The sequence below is a fragment of the Misgurnus anguillicaudatus genome, chromosome 4 (genome assembly GCF_027580225.2).
Source record: "Misgurnus anguillicaudatus chromosome 4, ASM2758022v2, whole genome shotgun sequence".
Classification (NCBI taxonomy): Eukaryota; Metazoa; Chordata; class Actinopteri; order Cypriniformes; family Cobitidae; genus Misgurnus; species Misgurnus anguillicaudatus.
Genome location: NC_073340.2, coordinates 37977801 through 37996441, shown reverse-complemented (window position 1 = coordinate 37996441; position 18641 = coordinate 37977801). Strand labels below are relative to the sequence as shown.

The 18641-nt window shown below is 39.3% G+C and overlaps 3 protein-coding genes across 6 annotated transcripts in view; 2 read left to right on the top strand and 1 right to left on the bottom strand.

The window, feature by feature from the left end:
- LOC129421494 (poly(ADP-ribose) glycohydrolase) overlaps positions 1-10478 on the bottom strand; it is a 58244-nt gene extending 47766 nt beyond the window's left edge. For 3 of the 4 annotated variants that reach the window (XR_008637115.2, XM_055177084.2, XM_073867307.1), the window contains exons 1-7: positions 10344-10478; positions 9949-10266; positions 8547-8694; positions 7982-8113; positions 7821-7895; positions 7437-7508; positions 2703-2795 (exon numbers count right to left, since the gene is read on the bottom strand). Coding sequence is in view for 3 of the 4 variants with exons in the window: in XM_055177084.2 (XP_055033059.2) it covers positions 2703-2795; positions 7437-7508; positions 7821-7895; positions 7982-8113; positions 8547-8694; positions 9949-10266; positions 10344-10435 (930 nt within the window). In the remaining variant the exon portion in view is untranslated. The remainder of the gene's footprint in view (positions 1-2702; positions 2796-7436; positions 7509-7820; positions 7896-7981; positions 8114-8546; positions 8695-9948; positions 10267-10343) is intronic. The other variant, XM_055177085.2, reaches the window with a different exon arrangement.
- Positions 10479-10888: 410 nt separating this feature from the next.
- Positions 10889-12427, top strand: LOC129421498 (L-seryl-tRNA(Sec) kinase). The gene is made up of 6 exons (XM_055177095.2): positions 10889-11047; positions 11216-11456; positions 11552-11753; positions 11836-11911; positions 12017-12110; positions 12203-12427. The coding sequence occupies exons 1-6, from the start codon at positions 10889-10891 to the stop codon at positions 12415-12417; spliced, it is 987 nt and encodes a 328-aa protein (XP_055033070.1). The 3' UTR covers positions 12418-12427.
- A 761-nt stretch (positions 12428-13188) lies between these two features.
- acadsb (acyl-CoA dehydrogenase short/branched chain) lies at positions 13189-17470 on the top strand. The gene is made up of 10 exons (XM_073867313.1): positions 13189-13338; positions 14487-14618; positions 14694-14789; positions 14875-15081; positions 15162-15332; positions 16011-16136; positions 16229-16324; positions 16629-16853; positions 17069-17168; positions 17262-17470. Exons 1-10 carry the CDS (start codon positions 13306-13308, stop codon positions 17336-17338), a joined length of 1263 nt encoding a protein of 420 aa, XP_073723414.1. The 5' UTR covers positions 13189-13305; the 3' UTR covers positions 17339-17470.
- Positions 17471-18641: the final 1171 nt, after the last annotated feature.

The window sequence follows — 18641 nt, the reverse complement described above, 5'->3', positions numbered from 1 at the left end:
TGACGTCAGTTTTTTTAACGCTGCTAACAATATCTAGGCTACTGTCTACAAACATTAATAATATTATTAACATTACATCGTTTAAAAGGTCTACGGGTTTAGCATCAATGTATGGTCTCTGTTTTGAGATACAGATGCTCTAGCATCATAAATGTAGTATTTTGACAGAAGTCCAGATGACAACATAGAGAATAAATGGGACTTCTTACCTTTGTGTTGATATAACGATCGCGAATCGAGTTCACTCTGTTTCAGATGTGTGAATAATCCATGAAAACCGTCTAATAAGAATACATCCAATGACCATTTTTGTCCACAAATGTGTATAATCCGTGAAATATAGATATATAGGGCCAGATTTACTAAGCGCTTGCGCCAGCGTAAACCATCATTTTGGCGGTAAATAGCGATGTCGGAATTTACTAAAGACGCGCAGTGGATCATTAGCGCTGAAAAGGTGTGGTCTAGTTCTTTTTGCGACTGACCTGAAATTGCATATGCATTTCTAGGAGTTTCCCTTTCAGACGCAAACATTTTGGGAGGAGACTATTTAAATGATTCACGCAACGCGATTTACTAATGTTTGCGCATGTGTTATGTATGGCATTTGCGCGACTATTTAACGCCGAAAAAAAGCATGTCTTAAATCATTTTGCGCTCGAAATGGCTGCAATTGTTGTTGCTAGGAGGAGACATCGCAGAAATCAGAGACTGCATGGTAGAAGGGAGAGGATTTTTTCCACACGTATCAATTTATTTGGAATGCCAGAACAACAAATTATCCAAAAATTTCGTTTGCCAAGCCATGTTATTCTAAATTTGCTGGAAGAAATACAAGGCGATCTGGAGCCCTCAACTAGAAGGAGTCACGCAATCCCAGGTGTTTCAAAACTTCTTACAACACTTCATTTTTTGTCCTCCGGTTCTTTTCAGTCTACTGTGGCTACGTTAGCTGGAATTTCACAATCCGCATTTTCACCTGCGTTGTCCGTGGTGCTGAAGTCACTGATGAAAATAGTACATCAGCATATAATATTCCCAAATCGGCCGGAAGCTTTTGGTACAGTAAAACAGGATTTGCATAAGCTTATGATGACATTAATCAATTTTATATTGAGGCATATAGCCTATTCATCTACCTTGAGAAGAACTCTCCTGAATAATGGGTTCCAGTGAATCAATTCCATCGACGCCTGTTACTTGCTCTCCGGTGAGCGACATCTGGACAAGTTCCTCTAAAGGCGTCAGGGGCATTTCCTCAATAGGACCACCACCGGTCTTCTTCACTGCTGCTTTATTAAAAGCGACCTTTTCTTTTGTACGTCTCCTTAGGTCATGCCATCTTTTCTTAATTTCATCAGCGGAACGCGATTTACCCCCTATTGCATTTACCTTTTTCGCAATACAGTTCCAAATGTCCTTTTTGCGAGCAGTTTGGACATTGCGATTTTGAAGCATTTTACTATAATTACTACACTCCTCTACTAACACATCCAGTTCTTGGGCAGAAAACTTCTCCCTCCGCTGCCTCTCCTTGGTCTTTTCCGCCATCATTTTACCAGATAAGTTCACGCGTCTCTCTGCCTTTATTTATCGGCCTGTATATCACATGCACCTGCAGGAGCATCATCTCTGCTTATTTGCAACCATGCGCTAATTTGCGCTGCTCTTAGTAGATTGGTTGGTCATTATGGAAATCAGCTGTTGCGCCTGTGTTATTTAATTAGCGCTTTTTTAGTAAATAACCCGCAGATATCACCACTCCCATCAGCGCATTTTTGGAATTGCGCTCATGCGCTAATTTGCCCTGTTTAGTAAATCTGGCCCATAGTCTGTTAGATATATGGCCTGTAAAAGGGTCTATGGAGGATATCACTGAAGTGACTGCTCTCTGTAGCTACCTGCTGGGTTGAGACCTGAGTAGTGGGGTGGTGGGCGGGAAAATTCAAATGGAATGTGAAGTCAAAACGGAGCTGATTGTAAAACCGTGCAATCTGAGACTCAAGGCAGAGGACAATCAGAAACCTGTATCTCACTCAAAACAGCATGGATGGATTTTTTCCAAGTTTGTATGCGTGTGGAAGCACCAGAGACACAAAATAACACCCCAAAACCCAGAAAAGTTTCTCATAATATGGGCACTTTAAATGTTTACAGTAGAGAATACACATCATCACCAGTTAAATGAGAACATGCTGCGGGTCTCCTTTGATATCCCCACTGAAAAATACAGCCAAGACCAGCACAAGCTGGTCAGCTGGCCCCAGCTGGTCTACCAGCTTGGTTTTAGCTGGTATTCCTGGTGTAGCAAGCTGGTCTAGCTGTGTTTTGGTCACTTTTTAAGATGGTCCAGCTTTGGGAGGACCAGCTTAGACCAGCTACTGCCACCTTGAACCAGCCAAAACCAGCCACCAGCTTATGCTGGTCTTTGCTGGGTTCTTCAGTGGGGATGCCACCAATTGAATTTAATCATTTAATTCAAACAAAAAAGTAAAGAGAAAGCTGAGTCAACCAGAAGTGTCAGCTATGCTCTAACTCGTGCGTTCAGTTTGACAGTCACTTTAACCATTTGCCAAACAACATAACATGTATGAAGTTCAACAAAGATAGAGATAAAAAACCCTTCACTGCATTGAGATATATTTATGATTCAGCCTGTGTTTGTCAGAGGTCACTGTGTATTTACTTTGTGCTTCTGTTACCTGCGTGCAAAGACTGTCCAGCCTTAACGCCAACTCCACCATAGCTGGAATCAGATCTCTAAACATCTGCTCACATTCAGCCTTCTGCAGACCCTGACAGACAGACAGACAGACAGACAGAGTCAATTTGCAACTATTCATCTTCAACAGACAAACTTTGGTAAAGGATATCCAAGTTACAGAGAAACATCTCAACATCTCTCTCACTCTTTACTCTTTGCTTCAGTCTACAATGTGACTAAATGTTCAGTCTGGGCGACTAAAACTGATATTATTGTTACTATTATTACTGGCCATTGTGTGTAAGTATAGGTTTAGCAGCGGCATATTCACTCTCTGAACACACTGACTGAGCGCTTAAGAGTCAAATCAGCTCAATGGATGCACCGTCACTTTGCTGAAAGTGCTGCATTTCTCATAGTAGTGGAAGGGGATGAAAATGTATTAAACCAGCAGCTCATCAATCCTTAGTGTATTATATATAGATATATATTGTTATTAGTAGAAGACTTAGTAGTAGTAGTATTACCTTTTAATAATAATTACTAGCATCTATTATTATTATTTATACCACGGGTCTGTTGAATGCTTCATTCTGATTGGCTGAGAAATGATCCATGGGTGTTGATTATGTTCTGTAACCCGCACACCTAACCTTTAAAATGTCTTAAATATTTTGCACCAGAACAATGTTTGTGGTAACTGTGGTATAAGAGAAAGAATTTACTAATTGTATTTTAAACAGAAATGTAATTGTTCAGGTGTGAATGTGAGGTGGTGTAGTGGTGTGTTACCTTTTTATGGTTGTAAACAAAATTATTTTATTTCACAACAGCTCTGCATAATATATAATTTATCCACTTAACAGGCAGCCCACAACAAACTGAACTTCATTTACTCGACACAGAGCTTCAGGAATATTCTTCTTTGACACTAATGAGAAGAAATTAAGACACTCTTGATAGCTGTCTGAAAAAACCCAACTGAGGATAATACCACGAAAACAAAAACACAAAAAAAAAACATAAAAATCACACGGCTGCAAGTTCATCACTTTCTGTGTCCCCGTTAACCATGGTTATAACATAGTAACCATGTCATTATAGACCAGTGTTTAGCTCCAACCCTAATCAAACACACCTGAAACAGCTAATTAAGGTGCTTCAGGTGTGATTTGATTTTATTTGGATCTGAAAGACATTACAAAGACAACAAGATCCAAATACTCTGGGAAGGGTCTTTAGCAAGATGACAGATCTACATTACGTGGCTCAATACATTTGTACAAGTCCTTCTATTTATGATACTCAACCCATTTAGGATAACCAAAGCATCTCCGTCTCCATATTTTAAAGCTCCCTATGGTGGCAGAAACAGAACAAAATTTTGCAAGCCTTTTAGTCTCCTTTTTTCGTAGCCCTCCTAACTGCACCCCCCTGATCACATTCTTATGGACATGGCCTAAACTTCCAAATACCAAAATGATCAATTATCACTCCAAATCCAGCTGCTCTGATGTCTAGTTTTCCGTTCTGCTTTACTTTAAATCCAAGGAACTGGGACTCGTTTGGAGAAGCAGCAGGTATTTTGCGGCGCTGTTCACACACACACACACACACACACATTTCTAGCTGAGGTTTCTCTGCTCTTGTTTACGATCACAGACGCTGCCACGTGTCAGAGAATGATCAATCGAAGGGGTGATTTCATCAAGGACATTAAAGGTCTTCATCTGATTAAAACTCAAGAATCTGAACAAATACAGCTGAGGACTAGCGGACAGACAGGGAAGGTGTGCTCAAACGGGTCCAGCTTTGGCCATTATTCAGCCTGGGACACTTTTGTAGCGATAACCCCTCAAAGAGTCAAGTAAAGTCATAAACCACATCGTAAAAGCAGAAATGATTGAGCAAGACAGCAGCCAGCTGAAACCAGTGTTGAGTAAGTTACTCTAAACTAATTTATTAATTACTAGTTACATCTCCAAAAAGTATTTAATTACTAATTACTTTCTAAATCATATTTAGTAAATGATATAAAGATAGGCTTGAAACGGCTGGAATAAATCATATAAAAGTACATCAATTATTCTGGTCACACTTTTTAAGGTCAAATTCTCACTATTAACTACTTTTGAATATAGTCCTAATTACTGCTTATTACTACTTAGTTTAGTAGTTGTTAAGTTTAAGTATTGGTAGGAATTGGGTAGGATTAAAGAAACAATGAAAAAAAATGTCATTTGTTTTGTAATATTGTGGTATTTTCATCAAATGACTTATCGTTGTTTTTTTAAAAATTCAAGTGCACCCATAATCTTTATTTAAAAATGCAAATCTCCTCCCCTTCTCATAGCGATCTCTCTTTACTTCCGGTCATATGATATGACAGGTGGGCGGGGTCCGGGAGAAGATCGCAGCGATTATTAATTAGCAACACGACCCAACTTCAAACCATCCAATCAGATCTCAATGAAAAAATTCAAATCCAGTCCTGATTTATTTCATTTCAGAAGCCAGTTTTACTCGGATATACTTCACCACGGGGAAAATCAGGCAATCGATAGTTCAGTTACATGGCAACTTTAAGAATGTAGAATAAGGTTTTACAGAATAAGGCATTATATGTGCTTTTTAAGTATTAATAAACAGCCAATATCTCAGTAATATTAATGCTATAACTAACTAGTTAATAGTGAGAACAAACTACACACAAATGTTATCATCTCTTATTAACTCGCCAAAGTATTTAAACATGCATTTAAACCCTAACTTTAAGGGGTGGTTTCCCAGACAGGAATTAGCTTAAAGGTCCCATTCATGTTTTTGAAGCTTTGATTGTGTTTACAGTGTGCAATAAGACACGTGTTCATGTTTCAGTGGTATTTTTTACACAATTGACTTATCTGTATAGCGCTGTTTTCACTGTCCTAAAAACGGTCTGATGTCTTCCTTGTTCTATGAAGTCCCTCCTTCAGAAATACGTATCGAGTTCTGATTGTGTAGTTTGTTTAGTGTGTTGTGATTGTGTAGTTTGTTTAGTGTGTTGTGATTCGACAGAAGCTTAGTTTAGCAGAGGCGTTTGAGCTTATCTGGTGACTGCCGTATTCCTGTGGGCGGAGTTTAGTCAAAAACTCTTTATATTGACATCATTCAACCGTGAAGTAGAGGGCTGTAGTCCAAACCGGCCGTTCGCTTTGAAATGTGAATTCTGTTAAATAAAATATATCGCCTGGCAGTGAACTTTGACCTTTATTATTTTACAGGTTTCATTTATGCTCTAACAGCAACATTACACACTAACAAAAGTTTGAAAAATGAAATCACGAAGAACGTGACCTTTAAGCCAGGACTAGGCCTTAGTTTATATAGGAAATATAAGTAGTTTTAACAAACATGTCTTACTAAAACATTACTTGTGTGCATTTTAAGGCAAAACACAGGACACTGATGTATTTTAAGTATGTCAGTGCAAGTTGTTTTCAGTTTGGACAGCTCTTACATTTATTTTAGTCTAGGACTAGTCTAATCCCTGTCCGGGAAACCGCCCCTAAATGTTGATGTTAAATCCATTATTGTATTATATATCATTGATCTACAATCCAAAATTCAACATAATATTCAAAATAAGAATTAGTGAGTCCCAAATCTTAGTATGTTAAAATGACACGGATGGTCTACTGTTACTGATGTGCAGATTAATGGAGTTTAGAGACGCTACACTGAATGAATAAAGTTTCTCTGCTTTAATAAATTAAGGATATAGTAAAACATTACATAAGAATAATGAATGAAATGCAAAAAAAAAGTTGCTATTATTAAAAATCACAGTGTTGTCTCTAGAGAGCACCATTCATTTCAGTTATTTCCCATACTTCCTCTTTGCTACAAACTAAAATCTTCACATACTTTTTTCCATATTTCTTATAGTAAATGACGCAGCATCAGTGTCTTTGTTATGAAGAGGTGAACAACTGGCATGTTATGAGCTAGAGGTTTATCTATAGCTTAACCAATCAGAATCAAGAGGTTTTGAGTTATGGTGTAGTGTACTGATCTTGGTTAGAGTTTCATTCTTGTTGTATGAAATGAATCTTTATGAAGTCTTTGCTGAGTGATGACGTCTGCTGATTAAACTGCAAAGATTTCTTCCTCTATTAACTGCATGCCTGACTGGTTTTCACTCATCATGACCGATCTACGGGTTCCCCTACAGAATAAATAAAAAAGCTCGATTTGTCACACGTGTAGCGTACAGCCCTTCACTTGGCCCTCAAGTCAACCTGGTTTGTCCAGCCCTGATCTAAAAAAACAACTGAAATAACCTACAGTGTGTAAATGTGTTGACATTTCTCTCATTTCAACTACATTTCTGTGTTAAGGTCCAAATCCTTGATTAAATGTATAAGAGATAAATGCAGATGAAATTATAGTCTCAATCACAAATATATGATTCTTGCTCCTTACAGTATTGATCTCTCAGTGCTTTGGCTTTTTTTGGGTTCATTCATTACAAGTATTGATTAATGGGTTGTAACAATTCAAAAGAAAACAAAATGTTTTATGACACCTGGTGCCATAAATAACATCAGATCGATAAGGAAGTGCTCATGTTTAGTGATTCATGATTGGTGAGGTTGAGAGGCGGTCCGAGTGACGTCACTGAAGCCAATAACCATTCGGATCGGTTTAATAATAAAAGAGTGTACAGTATTGTCGTGTCTGTGTGTTTTACCTGACAGTAAATATTCAGTGCTGTGAAGTCCCAGCCTTTTGCCTGAGCTGCGTTATATTTCAATATAGCGTCCTACACAGTAATAAACAGAAACAGATCAGATTAAAGTGCATGTGCTGTCAGCAGTTATCAGTCCTGAAGTTTTGCTGCCATCAGATGGAGAAAAACAGCCAGTACAACACATGTGTTTCCTAAAAATGTGTTAGCTTTATTGCTTTTATATGAACGCTTTTAAAAACAGCAAGAGGGCGAAAAAAATCACACCCCACTGTAGACTATGTATTATTAATAAATGATTTTCAGAACCAAACCCCAGCTAATAAACAACACACTGACTGATTCTGAATCAAACCAACACACGAGAGATTTCGTCGGTAAGTTCACCTTCACATCTTCAGAAGAGCTGAACGGCCTCCTCAAGGCTTTATTGATTAAAACCCAACGGCTCTCAAGTGTCTGCTGGAAATATAAAGAAGAAACTTCCAATAAAACATCAGATTAATCATGATTTGAGGAGCATGAGCGAGCGCGTGTGTTTCTCTGACCGTACTGTGTCCGGACGGGAACAGGTTGTGTTTGGAGCAGGGCATCTTCACGTGTGCTGCATCCCAGCAGTCTGAAGTTTTGTCTAGAGAGGGATACGGTACTGGAACTTTCCCAGGATGCAACAGGTCAGTCTGACAAAGATAGACATTTCTGATAAATACCATTAAACATACAGTGCACAAAGGGCTGTCTGGACCTCGGTATTTCTATCATTGTGCAAAATTAAAGCTGTGGTATTTCAGTGCAGCAACATTATATTACACCAAGTAGATAACTGATCTCAGATCTGCTGTGCCCCAGCACCGGTCTAACAGTATCAAATTCACCGAAGTGGCCAATCAAATGAAAGAATGCGTAGTTGCCGACCAATCAAATCAAAGGACTGATTTAACATCTAATCGACGAAGGCGAGTGCGAATTCAGTGCAAAGGAAGATTTTAATGTCTTTAAAAGAAAAGAAAACTTTATAAAACTGCAACACATTTCTTCGCATGTGTCACTCTCTAAACATCGTGTCTGTTAGTTATATAACATGATTGGTGTTGTTACGAGTAATCCTCTCACCCTGATCATCACCGTGTGTGTGTCTGTGGCTTTCAGGCGGGGTAACGGATTGCTGCACGCCGGCGCCCTCTGCAGCTCACCGAGAGGAACGCCCAGCCAGGTGACGTCACTGCTGACAGTCTGCCCAGCCAGTACTGGAGCTCGTGCCCTGTGAGGAAGACATTAAATATAATCAGAGTAAAAAATACACATCTTCAGGGAGGCTTTAAAACGTCCTGTTAAATGTTTCATTCCCTACTGAAAAATCCACCTAAGATCAGCATAAGCTGGTAGCTGGTTTTTGCTGGTTTAAGGTGGCATTAGCTGGTATAAGCTGGTCCTCCCAGCCTGGCAAAGCTGGTCAAGCTGGTGGGTCAGCTGGTCTTCCTTAAAGAGTGACCAAAACACAGCTAGCTTGCTACACCAGCTAAAATCAAGTTGGAAGACCAGCTAAAACCAGCTCAACAGCTTATGCTGGTCTTAGCTGGATTTTTCAGAACTTCCAAGAGACCACCGTGTTAGATTGTCCCTTTCCCCCCTGACACGTTTGCGGTTTACATCGACATGATTTCTCATCTAAGAAATAATTACATGTGTATATACATTTTTATATTAATATTATTAATATAAATCCATGTAAGAGCCATATTCCATATTTGAGAATTTATTATTTTCATAATTTTTTATTATGTAATTTTGGTACAATAAGGTTTGTTAATAAGTCATAAAAATATGGTACACAATACACACGTGATGTAAACAAAAACTTTTATTCTGCAAACGATTAGTTGTGATTAATTGTTATGCAGTCTGAAGCACTATTTTAAATGTTTTAAGATAAGATCAATTAACTACTGAAAAATCCAGCTAAGACCAGCATAGTCTGGTAGCTGGTTTTAGCTGGTTTAGGGTCACAGTAGCTGGTCCTCCCAGCCTGGCAAAGCTGGTGGGTCAACTGGTCATCCAGCCTGACCAGCTAAGTTAAAAAGGAACCAAAACACAGCTAGACCAGCTTGCTACACCAGCAATACCAGCTAAAACCAGGCTGGGAGACCAGCTAAAACCAGCTTATGCTGGTCTTAGCTAGATCAGACTGATTATAAGTTACTGTAGAAGTGAAATGAGCTACACAACCCCACAATGCACTTTAACAAACCCTGCTGCCATCATCACTTCACTGCCCATCTATAACCTAACATACAGCAGCAGAGTATGAATGTTAAATATCAGCGCATCTTGACTTATGAATATTAATTAGATTTGTTTGGCTGATCTGATTGGCTGAGCAACGGGGTCCCTCCCTGAAAGTTGATCAAACCACCAGTTTACCGCTATTATTCCTCCTAGAAGAGTAAACTAGATATTTCTATTAAATATCATCCTTATAATCAAACAAAATAATAAAGCAGTTAAAGTTACTCACTTTCTACAGCTGTACTTCATTGATGTTTTTGTGAAGAAGTCTGTGATTGTGTTCGTCTTTATTTGAGCATCTTCAGCTGACAACAGATCAGCAGCAGCAGCTCGTCCGGGATCACTCGCTGGTTCCAGCTGGGATGTTCGCGGACTTTCTGTTGCTCTGCTTTCAGTTCTGTGAAGATCATCGGACCTTTCTCGACTTTCCTCTGGCTCTTCGTGCTCAGGTTGAGGGTCTGTCTGGGTCACGTTGGGTTTCTTTACCAGCCAGTGATCCAGAGACTTCTGCGCTCGTTTACCTTTGGAGTTTCTCATTTGAATCTGTCTGTGATGTGAATCAGATGTTTGATGCGAGTCTCATTTGGCACACTTTAGTATGATTCAAGGACATTAATGTTTTACCTTCCTGTATGTAATGAGTGGCACTGATCGGACTGTGAGGGATCAGACTTCATCACTCTCTGGCGTTTACTCAGCGGCTCACAGTCTGACATCTCTGTCTGATCTATAAATGGCACATTGTACTGATAAATCACGTACGAGCATTATTATTTGTTCAATTACACTTGCGTTCGTTATTTGAAAAAGTCTGTTGTTCGGTGTTTCTTCTTCTTCTTTGATTGTGTGTTCGCGCTGAACGGTGCATTACTGCCATCTACTAAAACTCTCCTGCCGTAACCAGCAATGCGTGTACTTGTTCAGCTCCGTTTCTTTCTCTACAGGTCCGTACAGTTCAGAGAAAAGAATCACGCTTTTATTCTGTGTTCTATATCGAACCAAACTCGCAGTTGTAGGGATTCACAAGATGCAATATTGTACGGGACTTCCTGTGTTTATGATGAGCGGCGCATGCGCAGATGACATAAACATGTGCGTTACAGCAGCACGTGACGTGAGTCGGCTCTGTTTGTGTTCAGTTTCGTTTCCGCGTGTGTTTTGTTCGCGGGATGTCTCGCACCGGCACCTGTCTCTGTGTCCTGTGCGGTTTACCGGCAGCGGGAAAATCCAGCCTTGCGGAGGTGCTGCGGGGTCGCGCGCGGAACCGCGGCTGGGACACGCTGCTGGTGACGTATGACGAATTGATCCCTGCACGGGACTGGCGCGAGGTGACCTGCCATCATCATTATCATTTACGAAATCTGTGAATGTGGAGTAAATCATTTATTTGTGCTAAATGTAAAAGCACGAACCTAACTGCTGAATGGCGTCATTATGATCTATACAACTGATGTGGATTTATTATATTTTGTGTCATTCTTGTGTTTCTCTATCAGGCTGAATGGAAGCAGCAAAGGAAGACGGTTCTGACGTGTCTGGAGAGATTCCTGCATCAGACACACACACTATCATCTGATCAGACACACAAACACACCGACGATGACGTCTGGTTGCACTTTCAGCAGATACACAAGCAGAGCACATCACAAACACAAACTCAGCCTCTCCTCGTGCTGCTGGATGACAACTTCTATTATCAGAGCATGAGATATCAAATCTACCAGCTCGCCAGAAAGCGTACGTGCAGTTTCTGTTTCCGAACACAAATCATCACAAAGATACCACATTACGTTTGACTGCATGTTTTTTACATCATGTGTTCCTGAGGACAGATTCAACAGGCTTCTGTCAGGTGTTCCTGCAGTGTTCCCTGGACGTTTGTCTCCAAAGAAACCAGCGGAGATCCCTGAGTGTTCCTGATGAAGTGCTGGTACAGATGTCTGACCGGATGGAACCTCCAGACGGGAGCAGAAACTCTTGGGAGCAACAGAGCCTGACGGTGGACAGCACAGATGAAGTCACAGATGAAGATGTGTAGGTCAAACACACAAACGCTCCTCTAGAAAGATGTTTAAATCTTGCTGTTACTCAATTTATGTCTCTCGATGTCCTGAAGTCAAAAGCTGATGAACTTGTTGGAATCTACCATGGCAAACCCGTTAAGTCCCTTCCAGGATGACTCTCAGCTCAAGGTCTCTCACATCCTGACTATAACAACAGTTATATTTGTGTGTGTGTGCGTGCTTCTGTGTGTGAAACTGTCTTCAGCTCTGATTCTGTCTGTCTCTTTGTTTCAGGAGGCAGACAGACAGATTTGTGCAGCTAACATTCTCCACCAAGCTGATCAGATGTGCAGGCGGCTCATTTCTCAAGCGATGACATCAGTTCGCGGTACAGGGTTCACCGAAATCAAATGTCATACATCTGTATTGAGTTCCTGAAGATCTTCCAGATACTAATTCTCATCAGTTGTATGTTTGCAGAGAATCAGGCATCTTCAGATGTTCTGAAGGTTCTTGCTAAGGAGCTGAATAATTTAAAGACTCATTTCCTGCAAGAGCTGAAGAAGGAGCTCCATCGTCGTGTTTCTCTCAGCCCAGAAGAGCCAATAAATACAGAGAAACTTCTGATGACAGCGGAGAGAGCATTTAAGAGGGACACACAAAACTGCATACAAACACAAATAAATGAACACTAGACTTTGTACAGATTGTTGACTTGTGGTCTTCATTTGTGATTGTGCGTAAGATTAAAAAGAAATGTGAATTAAATTAAAAAGATGTTCATCAGATTTCATCTACAGCAACATGATTATAAACAAATATGCACACTATAATACCATTCATTACATTTATTATGAACATTTGACATGACGTCTTTCTAACCCTCTCTAATGAAGTGGATTTAAAATAATATTTAATGGCATTCATACACACATGGTAATGATTTTAAATGTAGATACTACATTTAAAATCATTACCATGTGTGTATGAATGCCATCAAATATTATTCAAATGTTCAAATGAAACATGTGCCAAATGTGAATAAAAATTGAGCATATAAAACAAATGTAAATCACCAGTTAGTTGGTGACAATATAATGAATTCTAGGCAAGGTTTTAATCATTGTGTGTATATTTGACTGCATGAATCGCTAAAGTCACTGTTACACTGAAAAACAGATCAACTAAAAACAGTTTGATATGTTGTTGTTGCTAGTATAAATAACTATACACACATATATATATATGAAGAGTTTCGTTGCAAAACGAGATATCCACCGCTTTGTTAATTGTTCAGAAATCACGTTTTTTGGTTGTGCATTCCAATTAATTTCAATGCAACTGCAGTTGCTTTGTTTTGAGTTAAACCTTAAAAAATACAGCTAAGTAGCACCATAAAACAAAATAATAACATGATGATAACATAATAATAAACATGTTTTGACAAAAATGTTAATAAATGGATTTAAGAATGAAATGTTTTTGTGATAGCGCATGTTCTTTTTTTAACAGGACGCGTGTTATGACGGTGACGCAAGGGCGTAATGGCGTCATCACGCTTATCAAGGTGACGCAAAGGCGTAATGGCGGCATCTGCTTTCAGAATGCTGCGACAGGTAAGAAAATAAACAAAATAACGACACGGACACATCTTTACAGCTGTAATTATATGAACGTGATATTGAGCACAGAATCGGCGACGTGAACAAATGTACAGTACAAACAGATGTTTGTCTTTACAATAATCTCTTAAAGTAGGTATGTTGCTAAAAAAATTTAAAATGGTTAAATGCTAAAAGTAGTTGATCAGATAGAAAGAGCTTGAAAAAAGCTTTTAAATGAGACCAAGATCATATTATGGGTTCAAGAATAACAAAATACTGGTAATTTGAAACGCGAAAATCATCACTTTATTTGGTCCCATGTTTTCCATTAAAATTCAAGAAAATGTGTGACCGAATCATGAAAAAATGAAGTTTTTTGCTATTACTTTTTAAATTTTTAAGATATTGACCTGAATCTTTCAGGATATGCTGTTTGATATATCCTCTACATATTCTACTTGTGAAAAGTCAGATATATAATAAAACAAACCACTAATTACACCAAATAACACTCTTTATTCAGTCTATATATACAGACATCTACTACATGCCTATACGGCTGCTTCCCATTCTTTACCATTCAAGCTGATTTTGGTAGAGATAAAACCACCTGTGGTAGTCGGTCAAATTTATTAAAATTTCGTTCACTTGTAGTTTAGCAATTAAACTAAATGTCTTTACAATTTCAAGAATGTCTTTACTCAACTTCAGCAAAAACAACGATGATTTTACAAACAACCGACTTTGGCGAGCTCGCACGGCCAGTGGTTAAACATGAAAGGTTGTGACTGAAAACGAGAAGGTACCTGTGGTTCTTCCGATGGTGTTAACAATAAAAACTCAGAAATTTCGCCATCAACAAACCAACAGAAGCATTATTTTCAACAACACCGCGCGCCGCCTGAGAAAATCTTGAGTTTCGCTGAGTGGAACCAAAAAGTCAGCCGCGACAGCGGAGTTAGCAACATACCTACTTAAAGAGGAGAGATGATTCTTTCATTTGATTCTTGAACATGGTTAGGTGTCCTTATATATAACGTACAGTCATGATACAGACTGATAAATGTTTCAGATAGAGAATTTTTTTTCTGCCAATATTCATCTTTTTCAGTTTAATATGATTCAGATCAGATGTTTTATGTTACTTTCTGTGTGTGCAGGTGGGCAGACAGCTGTCTCGCTCGCGTGCAGCTATGAGACTCTTGTGTTCACATGCAAACAGCTGCGCAGGCGCCTTTTCTCCACTGCAGAGCTTCTCAGAAGAGGAGGCCATGATGAGAGATGCAGTGAAGTTCAACCCGTCAGTGGCCACCAACACACAAACACTGAAGCATTGCATTCATGTGCTCTTCTTTTTATCAGTGAAGAAATTCTCTCAGGAACGCATCGCACCGCTCGTGTCCAACATGGACGAAAAGTCCGCCATGGACGCAGAACTGATCGGGTCTCTGTTTGAGCAGGGCGTGAGTATCGGCTGTCGTCACACAACCTCTCTTACTTTGTAGGCTTTCGACACTTTGTAAGGTTGTTGTTCTCGGTGTTTTGCAGTTAATGGGAATTGAGATCGGTACGGAATACGGCGGCACGGGTTCCTCCTTCTTCACGTCCATCCTGGTGATTGAGGAGCTGGCTAAGGTGGATCCGTCTGTGGCCGTGCTGTGTGACATTCAGAACACGCTCATAAACACGCTGCTGACAAACCTGGGCACCGAGGAGCAGAAGGAGCGATATCTCCCTCGACTCGCCAGCGACACGGTGCTCGAGCCGTTACGTCTGATGTTGCATCGTCCCTGTATTAGTGATGGTGATCTTTATTTCTTTGTTTCCTTTCACAGGTGGGCAGCTTTTGCTTGTCAGAGGCCGAGTCAGGCAGTGACGCCTTCTCTCTGAAGACTAAAGCGGAGAAACACAAAGACTATTACATCATCAACGGCTCTAAGATGTGGATTAGTAACGCAGAACATGCCGGAGTGTTTCTGGTCATGGCCAACGCGGACCCTGCAGCTGTTAGTAGACAACTCGTGTTATTGACTGGACGATATCATCTGCCAGTACTGATGCCGTGTTGTGTCAGTGCTCTTATTTGCTGGTGTCGTGCCACCCTCTCCTTCTTATATTTGGGTTTAGGGTTCCCCGCTGATAGTACGGCACATTATTTTGGGAACACCAGTTCCTTTGTTGTAGTAATGCTGTAACCTGTAGGGTAGCGAATCCTCACTTCAGATAGTGAATGGTTTTTCTTCATTTAAACATCTAAACAATCAAGCAGTTCACCACAACGAATCGAACCTCTTTGCACCCTAACCTGTGAGAATAAGATACTAGTAAAGTATGTGCACTAACTGCATGTTATCTATTTTGATTAGAGAATTAGTATTAAAAGTACAGATTTAAATCCTCCACCAATACTTTTACAGCTCTCAAACTCCTTAACCTTCAAGCTTCATTCAAACATCTTGTAGATAATGCCAGACTTATGTGAGTGTCGTATGGTGTTTATACTTTAGAAAGTTTTGAGGAAATGTCCCGCTGGCTGTTTTGCATTTTAAATCTAACCAGAAGCAAAGACCTCACGGTGAATACACAACAAAACACACTGATCCACGCGCACATCCCAGAGAAATGAAGACACGCACTGGATGTCATGGCAAGCGGCTCTGATGCGGCATGTCTTTATTAAACAGGGTTACAGGGGCATCAGCTGTTTCATAGTGGACAGAGATACTGATGGTCTTCACATCGGGAAGAAGGAAAATAAGTTGGGTCTGCGAGCTTCATCCACGTGTCCTCTGAATTTCGACAATATGAAGGTGCAAACCTGCAGCAGCTGTTATGATTGAGTGATAGTTTACCAAATTAAACAGAAAGCACATCTGATCTGATCTGATTTGATGTGATGCAGGTTCACGAGAAGAACGTTTTGGGAAAGATTGGTCACGGTTATAAATACGCTATTGGAATGCTGAATGGAGGCAGGATCGGTATCGCAGCACAGATGTGTGTCCTGCATTGATTTTCATTTCTCTTTTACTGGACTCTAAGAAAAGATGTGTTCATTTTAACACATTGTTTTGTGTTATCCCATTTAACACATTGTGTTATTTTATATTTGTTATGTGTCATTTCGTGTTGATTCTGTGTTCAAATAAATAAAAGGGACAACACAAGATGTGTTAAGTTAAGGAAAACTCATTAGATGTGTTGTCCTTAACTAGACACAAGATGTGTTATTTTTAAGTGTATAGAGTGTGCATATAGCAATTGTGTATAAAAAAAATGTGTTGGTTGGTTTGTTGTAGATGCTCGGTCTGGCTGAAGGCTGTTTCGATCACGCAGTTTCATACACCAGACAGCGGGTTCAGTTTGGCAAACGGATCTTTGACTTTCAGGGAATGCAGCATCAGATCGCTCACGTGGCCACTCAGCTGGAAGCCGCTCGGCTGTTAACCTATAACGCGGCTCGGCTGAAGGAGGCGGGACGCCCGTTCATCAAAGAGGCCTGCATGGCCAAATACTTTGCCTCTGAGGTCAGTGCAGGGTTGCTAAGAAGAAAATGTCATTTCCCTTATGTCCTACACGTTTTGACAGCTGCAATACATTATGGAAATAGCCCCATATAAACTAAACCTGTATTGCCAAGATTGTACGGGCAAACCATGACCCTGGCAACGCTTGGCGCCTGACCCGATCGCCCGTCATCTGAGAACAAAAATGTGATTCTTAAACCTTTGTGTTATTTCAGGTGGCCACGCTCACCACGTCAAAATGCATCGAGTGGATGGGTGGAGTGGGTTTCACTAAGGATTATCCCATCGAGAAGTATTACAGAGACTGTAAAATAGGTGAGTGAATCAGTGCAGTTGTTTGGGAAGGAAACGAGTTGGATTGCTGTGTTATGTACACACACACACACTGACATGATGTTTATTCTTTAGGAACCATTTATGAAGGAACAACAAACATTCAGCTGAGCACAATGGCTAAGATGATTGATCGGGAGTACGACGCATAAATTCGCCGTGAATCGATGGTTTGTGAAAGACTGTGGCTAGTTAATATACATGTTACTCAAAACTAAACACACCTCAAATGATGCACTTCACTCTTAGGTTTTCATTTTAAAATAAAATAATAATTAAACTGATATTAATGTCTTGGGTTTTTTATCCACTTTGTGCCTTATTGCTTAGATAATGTGTGAGAAACTGATGAGCTGTTGTGTGCAATAGTAAAATAAATGTGCTGTGATGTTTTGAGCAGCAGGTGTCAGTAGAGCTTCAGTCAACTGTTGTGTCTTTAATGTTCTTTCATTTAACTCCACTGAAACTGCATACAAATAAAACAGTCAAGATAAATGTAAAAGACTAAATGTTTAGTGTAGAATTGAAAAGTCTGAACATTGTCAGTGAATATGACATCAATTAAGTATTATAAAATGATATAGTAAAAATATGAGACAGACTCCAGTCACCTCATTACGCAGAGCTTACAGTGTTCATCTAATATTGTTAATGTATCATTCTTTATTGGGATGACTCGTATTACACAGTCGTTTTGACAACATATGAATAAAAATTACATAAAAAATTTAATAAAGTTTTTTTCTCAATTTTATGTTGTGTTGTGGTTTGATGCTACAGTCGTTTAAATGTGGGTAGTTTTCTCGTTAATCTTTCACTCAGTAACCCATAATGACAAAGTAAAAACAGAGTTTTAGAAACGTCTGCCAATTAATTTAAAATAAATAAATGTCACATTAGTATTTAGACCCAGACTCAGGTCTTGATCGTTATTTAGATGTTTCTACAGCTTGAGTGTAGATTACTGAAAACGAATTTTAAATCTTAGTATCAGACTACAACATAACAAAATACTTTCTAAATGCATTGTATGATATAAAGTTTCTAATTGTATTTGTTATTAATTTCATTGTCCTGTTTGTAAAGAAATAAAAGAAGAAATTTACTGTGTGTCAAGAAAATCTTTAGAAGACATCCGCATAATAATCATCAGAAATTGAGTTATTGTGCTGCTGAACGCAGATCAGTGTTTTACAGAAGAGCTAAGAGATTAATTGGGGGAAATGTTCCCATTATTTACAGATAAACCTGATATTTCCTTTATGAATTACATCTAAAACTTTTGATAGATCAGAGATAGCATACAGTCTGTTGTGCATGTTTGCTGAAAATTATTGAATGTATAATCTTATGTATATTTTTTTCTTTATGACCAAAAACAAATTAATAAAGAGCTGATTTTTTTTTTTAAAAAGTTTTTAATATGTAGGTCTACCTAAGACGACGTATTTGGAA